This window comes from Drosophila simulans, chromosome 2L, assembly GCF_016746395.2.
Source record: "Drosophila simulans strain w501 chromosome 2L, Prin_Dsim_3.1, whole genome shotgun sequence".
NCBI lineage: Eukaryota > Metazoa > Arthropoda > Insecta > Diptera > Drosophilidae > Drosophila > Drosophila simulans.
The window spans coordinates 772187-781165 of record NC_052520.2 but is presented as its reverse complement, the minus strand read 5'-3'; the positions used below and the strand labels follow the sequence as shown (position 1 = coordinate 781165).

At 48.2% G+C, this 8979-nt stretch overlaps 1 protein-coding gene across 1 annotated transcript; it reads right to left on the bottom strand.

Moving 5' to 3' along the window:
- Nucleotides 1-5997: 5997 nt before the first annotated feature.
- On the bottom strand, nt 5998-8192 carry LOC6730488 (60 kDa heat shock protein homolog 1, mitochondrial). The gene has a single exon (XM_002077633.3). The coding sequence runs from the start codon at nt 8068-8070 to the stop codon at nt 6115-6117; it is 1956 nt and encodes a 651-aa protein (XP_002077669.1). The 5' UTR covers nt 8071-8192; the 3' UTR covers nt 5998-6114.
- Nucleotides 8193-8979: the final 787 nt, after the last annotated feature.

Genomic DNA, 8979 nt, shown 5'->3' with positions numbered 1-8979 from the left:
TGCATGTGCATATGAATGAGTGAATAAATTACTCCGTACTGAGGGCCCGAAGATAAGGTACACGGTGCTGAGATCTGCGAAGGCAACTGGATTATGGATTCGGCTATTTTTCACACTTTAACTACTACCATGACGAAGTACGATATATGTTTGCCTTGCCCATAAAAATAATAAAAAATAATCTAGAAACATGTGCATTAAACGACACGCTGCTCTATCTTAAATGCACTACTCTATATATATTTTCTATGACGCTTTCATTATGTCGGGTGTAAGATCTGAAACCCCGAGATCCGCTTTGCTGTTCGATTCCGCCGCCATGTCAGGTGTCAATCCGCAGCGCAGACTCGAGAGCCCAACTGCACAGGTGAATGAAATCGGCGGCGGGCAAACAATAAGCAAATGAGCTGTGAGCAAAGGTGGCAATATTTATATTTATGGAGATGCAAGATGCGAGATGCAAGTTGTAAGACGCGAATAATCGACCTCCGTGTGTGGCACAGAGTGCGTGCACAGTAAGAAATATATGGGTGATGAACTGATATACAAGATGGGTGCAAGATACAATGAAAGTCAAGGGAAGGAATAGGAAATCGTCCTATTTTGCTATGCATTTTCGTTCAGTGTATGCCATGCAAGCAGATCAAAATTTGCGCCACGGTTTTCAGAAGTGCGCAATTGCAAACTCGAGCTGTCGAGCGTCAAGCTCTCTTGCCAGTCCAACTGTCTGCCCCTCTGGCACCTTGACCCCTTCGCCGTCCCCCTCGGGGGCTCTTGGGCCCCTTTGACCCCCCTTGCCACCTGTCCAACTGTCCCACTGACTGGCTGAATAATGCTGAATGCCGAATGAATGCTCTTGTGGCTGCGTTGGCTGCGACGTTGCTCCGACTTATGCGACTGAAGCTGGCGTTGGAGTGTTTGGCGTCTGAAGGTCTACTTGGCAGCGGCTTTGGAGTGTGTTGGCGTTACGTTGGCCCCCCGCATCTACCGCACTCCCCTTTCCATTTTTCCCTGCCCGCTGAAATGAAATACGAGTGCAAACAAACCGCACAACAGCAACAAAACACAAGGGTAAGCTGAAGGGAAAGATCGAAGCTGGTATACTCTGCAATAAAATGAATTTGCAAGGCGATACTTTATCACTGAGTTGAGTAGAGAAACAGTTGCTATCGCCACCTCCTTGAATGGCCAGATGACCTTGATTCATGCGGCATCGCTGGCACCCCGTTGCTGTTAACACCAATGAACAGAGAACAATGTTCATAGCTCGACCACCTACCATAAATGGGGTCTTTCCCCGCTTTCGTGACTCCTCTGGAAATTGAAATGCCCCTCTTTGCGTGTGACAAAGTTCGTGATCGACCCATTGGACCCTATATAGGGCATGGGTATTTCGTAGGGGGTATCGCAATGTGCAATTGTGTGAAGAAACAAACGGCGGCTGCCCGACTCAAGTTTTGAGCCCGGCTCGCGGCGCATTTTGAAGAATAATGGCCAAGGCACATGTGTGCCAGAACACAACTTGGCTCACGATATATTGACACTTGGCACATATGGCATGCAGAATATACGATATCTATGAAAAATGCATTATGCAGCTGTAGTTGGGGCCTTAAGCGGCGCATTTGCATAGGCGCAAGCTAATTAATTCAATTAAGAGGCGAGTCAAAGCAAATCTCCGCCGGGGCGGTTTCACTTTCTTGGCGCGATTTGATTCTCGATTCCCAGTGCTGCAATGTGCTCCATTCTACGGGCCCAGGAATGATTGAGTACTGGCGGAAGTTGTTCTCGTGTTGACAACGACAGCGCGCTTATCGCCACGACGATTGACTGGATTCAGATTGACTCTGATCGATGCGATCGGCAGGCAGGTACAGCTGCAGCCCCAGAACACAGATGCAGATTCGGACTCGGATTCGGACTCGGATTCTGGCGGAGATCCAAGCCACTCACCAAGCACGACTCACTGCCGCTGCTCGGACATGAGTTTATGGCCAATCTGCTCGTCTATAAATTTGCAATCAACTTTTATCAGCCTGCGTCCAGAACGTGCCTCCGCTAACGTTTCTATTCACACGCTGCCGGGCCGCGCGAAACGGGATTGTGCCAGTCCCAGTGCCAGTGCCAATCTATCTCAAGTGGTACTTGGACAAAAACTATTGGGATTACCCTGAGATAGAAATTCATGCCACCAAATCAAATGAAATTCGTAGAGCCAAGATAATTGCAATTGCTTAGAGCAAAGGAATCTGCTTATGCACAAGTAGCATTCACTTAATGCTCTATTAAATTAATTTTGCATATTCCTTTTTTTGCCAGTGTATGCCCCACTCTGCTGCAGTCAATATTTTGTTGGTGTGACTTTGAGCGGTGATAGATTGGCCCACATTCGTCGCGTTGCAGTTGCTCTTGCAGATCATGCTGCTGCCTTTGCTAGTTTCCCTTGGCCAGTGGAAAATGCAGGTTCCCCGATGCAGTTGCAGTTGCATCATCCACATCATCCGCTGCATTCGCATCATCATCATCGTCGTCATCGTCGTCGTCGTCGTCGCCAGCCTGGTAATCTAACCAAATTACTGTGCTGTTCACAAACACGTTCTCTAAACGGTTTCATAATAACAACGCGCTCCTCAAAAGAATTTCCAAAGCGGCCTTTCTTCTTGGCTTTCTTCCAGCTTCCTCTTCTCATGGATTACATATCTCGGTGTATATCTATATACGCCTGCTTTCGGTGTGTTGGTCTAATGCAAATTGCAGTAATAATTGGCCCATTATGCCACAGAACACAAGCGAGCGAGACGGCGAGATGGAGCAGGACGGGGAATGTGCAGTAGGTCGCCTCATCCCATCTGCCACGCCCACCCCGGCCCCACTACGCCCCCTTTCGCACAACAGAAGGAAGCGGCGAAAACCATTTAATGCTGTGCTTTCATACTTAAAAGTTGGCATTAGATGCGCTTACACCAAACCAAATATGGTTATGAAATGGGCAAAGCGAGCGGAGAAGGGGTTAATGTGCCTTAACCCCGGAGGCGGAGGAAGAAGCAGGAGCCCCGGGAGTAGATTGCATTGAATATTGCGCTCATTAATTAGCCGACATTGCAAATTAATGCCTAATCAAATTTTATTGAATTATAAACCAGTCGGTCGGTAGTCGAAATGCCAAAATGCAGAGCCGAATGCGCGGCGGGCCCAAGCCAAGGGAGGCAAGGTAACTCCGCTCTCGTCGTTGTTGGTAATTAATGTGCAGCAAAGCGGCCAACAGGCATTAAAATTAATTTGATTTTGTCAAAGGCAACAACATGGGAAGCGCAGCTTACGAGGTCTCAGTCTCAGTCTCAGTAGTAGTTTCTGTCCCAGTCCCTCCAAGCAAGCTGACAAGTGTCCGCCGTCTAGGTGCGCTACACAGTGAGAAATTGCGCACAACTATGAGGGTAATCACAACAGTTGCTTAGATTAGGAAAATAACAACAACCGGAATTTGCAGTGTATACCCGCATCACAGGGTGCAGCCATAAATGGTAGACTCTCCGAATGCCCTACCAGCAAAGCTTTCCTAGATTGATATCACATCGTTCGATGCCATCAACTAATGATCCCAAATAGCTGCTGAGGGTGTGTGGGGTGTGAGGAGACTCATCCTTCCCTTCTCTAATACGATAGAATCCACATGGGCACCCTGCAGGGTACCAAACTGAGAGCCAGCCCAACTCTAGAACCTGGCCAACAGATCGTTGCTATTTTAATTAACTGCCCGGTCCGTGCATTAAAATTGTTTTGACTTTGTTAAATGCTTGCAAATCGCAAAGCGACATGAAAATTTACGCGCCAGGCAAAGCAGCGACTAGCAGACGGAGATGGAGATGCCATTGCTTAAAGACGAATTGGAATCGGGAGTCGGGATCCCAAGGAACTGATAGAAGCGGTAGCCTGAAATCGATACTGCGAACATATACTCGCTTTAGTCGCAGCATTCGATGCGGACATTTGCCATTTACCATATGCTATTTGCTGGCTGCTACTTCTGGCGAGATGTTCTTCCACCACCCAGCTGACCGAGGCAAAATACCGCAATCAGGCAAATGGCCAAGTGGATGATGCACTGCCTCATGACCAGTTACAATCCATCCCCGGTCCGTCCTCAGGCCAGCCCATCCCATTCTCAACGCCATCCCCTTTCCATCCGGACACAGAGGAAAAAATCTAAAGACTTCGAATACATTCGCGAAATTTATTTTAATAATATGTTTAGCTAGTCATGCAATTAATTGACACTCTTTCGTTTGTTATAAAATCAGTTATTTATTTCAACACAGAATATTTGGCCATTTATTATTTGGATAAATATTCTCTGAATTCCTAACGATATTTTCCCAGTGCATTACCATTGTTCTTCACCACCCAAAGAACGCGAAAATGTTTGCCAATGTAATTAAAAATACATTTGCGGTAAAGAGCAGTGAGAAGCGAGCGTAGGCCGATCGACCAGAAGGAAGTCGATGGTGGGATACTGGGATGCTGGACACGGAAAGCCCCATCTGTAATCGGCGATCAGTGCAAATTGTCGTGAATTAGTCGGCCACTCAAATCTATGGCATTAGCCTCGAAGTCGGAACGCAAGTCACATTAAAGCGCCGCCGCCCGTTTTTGAGGTCCCGATCGGGAAAGACCAAAACGGGAGAGAGCGAAAAGTAGTACCACACATTACACATACGCCGTGTATGACGGCGAAGACTGAGGAGCCATACGCGTGAAATGTCAAAAGCTAAAAATGCCATTTGCTGTGCTCCAATCACTCGTTGGCCTTTCGGCGTTGTGCACTGGCAAAAAATGAGGCACCTACGCTCCTAACTGAAGTTCCCGCTTATCAGTGTAAGCAGCATTTAATAGCATAATAAAAAAACAAATATTGGATCCTATTCCAATTTGAATAATTAAATTGAGCGTTCTTAACGAGGTATATCGCTTATGAATGCGGTGTTTAAATGTGATCATTAAGATAATCTAAAAAACGAGTTTGATGGCTTGTCAGGCCTTAACTCTGCAAGTGTAAATTAGATTGAATGGCTGATAACAATTTTTTTCTGAGTACTGTAGAAATATTTTTTGTTTAGTAGACGTCCAAGAAAAGTCGACGACAAGAGGGGTTCCCAGGCAAAGTGCCCATGATTCGCTCATTGTTGTCATTGTCCGCAGTCTCACACGCAGTCAGAAAAAAGGAAAAACAAACACAAGCCTTGCCTGCACATGCAGATTGGCCAAGAGCGATAGCGATAGCCTTTTTATTTGCCTTTCGTCTGTTTTTGGTTTTTGGTTTTTGGCTCAGAGTTTTCCGACTTGCCGAATGGAGTTGTTGCTGTGCCTTGGCGATGGTGCCCAATATGTTTGCCAGATGAACAATTTCCTTTTCGACGCGAAACGACCAGACCGAGCCACCTGACTAGGACCGATTCGCGAGGTCCGAGAGGCTGTGGCTTTTCGCTGGCCCACGCTCGCTGCTCGATGGGTCCGTCCACCATTTTCGGTTCGTTTGCGGGCCTCGATGAAAAATTTGCAAATTGGAATTATTTATTTATTAATGCATGTTTGATGTGACGCTCTTGTGGAGGCTCCCAGCCGCAGGCCCCCTTCTCGCGCACTCACTCTCATGTAACGAATCGCTTTTTTAGCTGCGGGCCACAAATGAAATCTGCAAACACAACCCATGCAAAGTACGGGGTAAAAAACCGAGGGTCGGCTCACATGTGTGAGAAATTGCTGTTTGTTTTATGCAAATGATCATCGCATTGCAGCTGGATTCGCTCTGCCGGTCGCCGTTCCAAATTTTCGGCTGCAATTAAAAACCGAAAGTGTGAAGGAAGTGTAGCCTTTTTTGCAGACCAGCATAATGAACCGGTTGAAAGATATTTGGTAGGAAATCTGCTGGCGTAGGGAAAAGGCCAATAATTCACTTTCTCGAGTCATTTTGGAAGGGTTCCCTACTTATTTTACCAAGAATTTTAGTTCGATTGCCAATTTATATTTCAGATGAACACATAAAATTTAGACACTCAACAGATATTTGAATTATCGAAACGATTTGAGCTGGGGCGGATCAGATAACGGAAGCGGGTTCTACATCATCCCACTGTCAATGTCACGCACCTCTACTTGCTCCATGCCGGGAATAGCCTTGACCATTTCATTCATCTCCTCGGCAGTGGGACCTTCATTGCTGGCAGAAGCGCTCATACCGCCACCAGCGCCCATTCCGCCGAATCCACCTCCCATTCCTCCCATACCTCCCATACCTCCCATGCCTCCCATACCACCCATTCCTCCCATGCCACCCAATCCACTTAAGGCTGCCAGCTCCTCTAAGCCACCCATGTTCATGTCCAGTCCATCATCCATTCCGCCGCCAGCTCCTGCCAACTTGGACAAAAGATCGTCGTTCCGGGAGTCGGTGATAACCACCTCGGTGGTGCTCAGAAGAGAGGCCACTCCAGCTGCATCCGTGATGGCGGTCCGCAGCACCTTCGTGGGATCAATAATGCCCTTCTCGACCAGTTGACAGTATTCATCGCACATGGCATCGTAGCCAAAGTCTCCCGAGCCATTCAACACCTTGGCCACCACCATTGGGCCATCCACTCCGGCGTTTTGGGCGATGGTCTGGCAAGGCATCCTCAGGGCATTGCAGACGATATTGACGCCCTTCTGGAGATCTTCACTTTCCATTTTAAGTTCCTGGAGGTAGGGAATGCAGCGCAAGAAGGCCGTACCGCCACCGGGGACAATTCCCTCTTCGATGGCCGCTCGAGTGGCATTCAAAGCGTCCACCACACGGTCCTTTTTCTCATTCACCTCCACTTCACTGCCCCCGCCAATGTGCAGCACCGCCACGCCCTTTGTGAGGGCGGAGAGGCGTTGGCGCAGACGATCCCGCTGCTCCGGCTTGATTTGCTTTTCCGCCAGTTCATCTTGAATTTGCTGGATGCGCATTTCCAAAAGTCCTGTCTTGGGCTTGCCCTGCAGGAGCATGGTGCTGTCCTTGGTAATCACAGCTTCGCCAACCTGACCCAGATCCCCCAGCTTAGCCTCCTCAATTTTGGAGTAGTTGATGTCATCGCCGAAAATAGTTGCTCCCGTGGCAGCGGATATATCGCCTATAAGCTCCTTGCGGTGGTGTCCATAGCTGGGCGACTTGACGGCGCACACCTGGAGGCCCAACCTCAGCTTGTTCAGGACCAAAGCATTTAGGGCTTCACCGCTGATGTCCTCGGCTATGATGATTAGGGGACGACGCTGCCTCATGGACTGCTCCAGACCTTTTACTATTTGCGAGAGTCCAGTGATCTTCTTCAGGGATATCATTACAAAGGCGTTGGCAAACTCCACCTTGGACCCCTTGGCGCTGTTTACGAAGAAGGGCGACACATAGCCGTTGTCAAAGCGCAGGCCCTGGATAATATTTAGCTCGTCCTTCAGGCGCTTGCCATCCTTTACAGTAATAGTTCCTCTTGAACCCACCTTATCGGTGGCCTCACCAATGAGTCGCCCAATTTCAGTATCTCCGTTCGCGGAGAGTGTGGCTACTTGTTGGATCTCCTCACGCGTGTCCACGGCCTTGGACATTTCCTTCAGCTTGTCCTTAACGACGTCAACAGCTAACATGACACCCCGGCGAATCTCCACGGGATTAGCCCCCATGGTGATCTGATTGAATCCTTCCTTGGCAATCGCTCGAGCCAAAACGGTTGCTGTGGTGGTGCCGTCACCCGCCGACTCATTCGTATTATCGGCCACATCCTGGACCAACTTGGCGCCCAGATTCATGTGCTGGTCCTTCAGGGCAATCGAGCGCGCGACCGTGAAGCCGTCCTTGGTGATCTTCGGCGAGGTCCAGGGTCGCTCCACGATCACACTGCGACCCTTGGGCCCCATGGTCACAGCAACGGCATCCGCCAGAACATCAACGCCGCGGATCATCAGTGACCGCACTCCGGTGCCAAAGCGCACGTCCTTCGAGTACATCCGCGCGAAACAGCGACTAGAGGTAATCGCCTTGGGCACACACGACCGAAACATTTTGCACTTAATGTTGAAACTATAATAAAAAAAACTTCAAAAACTTTTGGTTCTAATATTTTTTCGTTCGATCTCAGATACGAAGTGAGTGCAACTAATATGTAGGTTGTTGACTCGATACTGACGTACTGGGCTCTGGATCAGGGCCTACTCCACATTCAAATCCATATTCGGTTTCTATTATCTTTTTGCCAATATAAGCTTCTCGTTTTATGTAACAAGCCATTCTTCTCTATTTATATTGCTTTTCCTTGAGCACTTTTTTCTTTTATCTCTTTGCGGAAAAGTTTCCAGGCAATCGCCAGATTTCACAACATTCATTTGTCTGGCGCCTGCCCGTCTGCGATCTGCGGCTCTGAAATCTTCGACAACAGAAGCCGTGCCTTCTGTTTGCCGGAATAAATTAGCGTGCAGCTAATAAGCCCCGACGTTCTGGGTGGAGTCTGCCCATTTGCAGTTCTATTCGCCTCCATGGGCTGAGGCTGACCCACAAACAAGACCAGCGTGTGCAGATTTCCCAGAACTGCGGTGCGACTGTTCTGCACCGGAGGATGGATGCATTCTCCTCGGCTGACCGTTCCCATTTCGAAGGCAGCTGTCAAAAATTGTGTGCTGCCTACTGCAAACCAAAGAAATTCACACATTTTGCTGCAAGCCAAACGGCAAATGGAAATGGAAATGGGGAGTTTGAGGCGGAGATGGAAATGGAGATGGGATGAAAATGTTGGGTGCACAGCGCGCAAGAAGGCATTACTTTCGCACGATGAATTGCAATTAAGAATGAATGTTTAGGTTTCCATCTAATTCCAATGCCAAATCCAATGATTTATATGAGCAACTATCAACCAATCAACCAATCATTTGCATTGTATACGTATAAAGTAATGTCACATTTAATTCAGTAGGTAT

Coding starts and splice junctions, on each gene's coding strand:
- LOC6730488 (XM_002077633.3), bottom strand. CDS start 8,070: ATGTTTCGGTCGTGTGTGCCCAAGGCGATTACCTCTAGTCGCTGTTTC.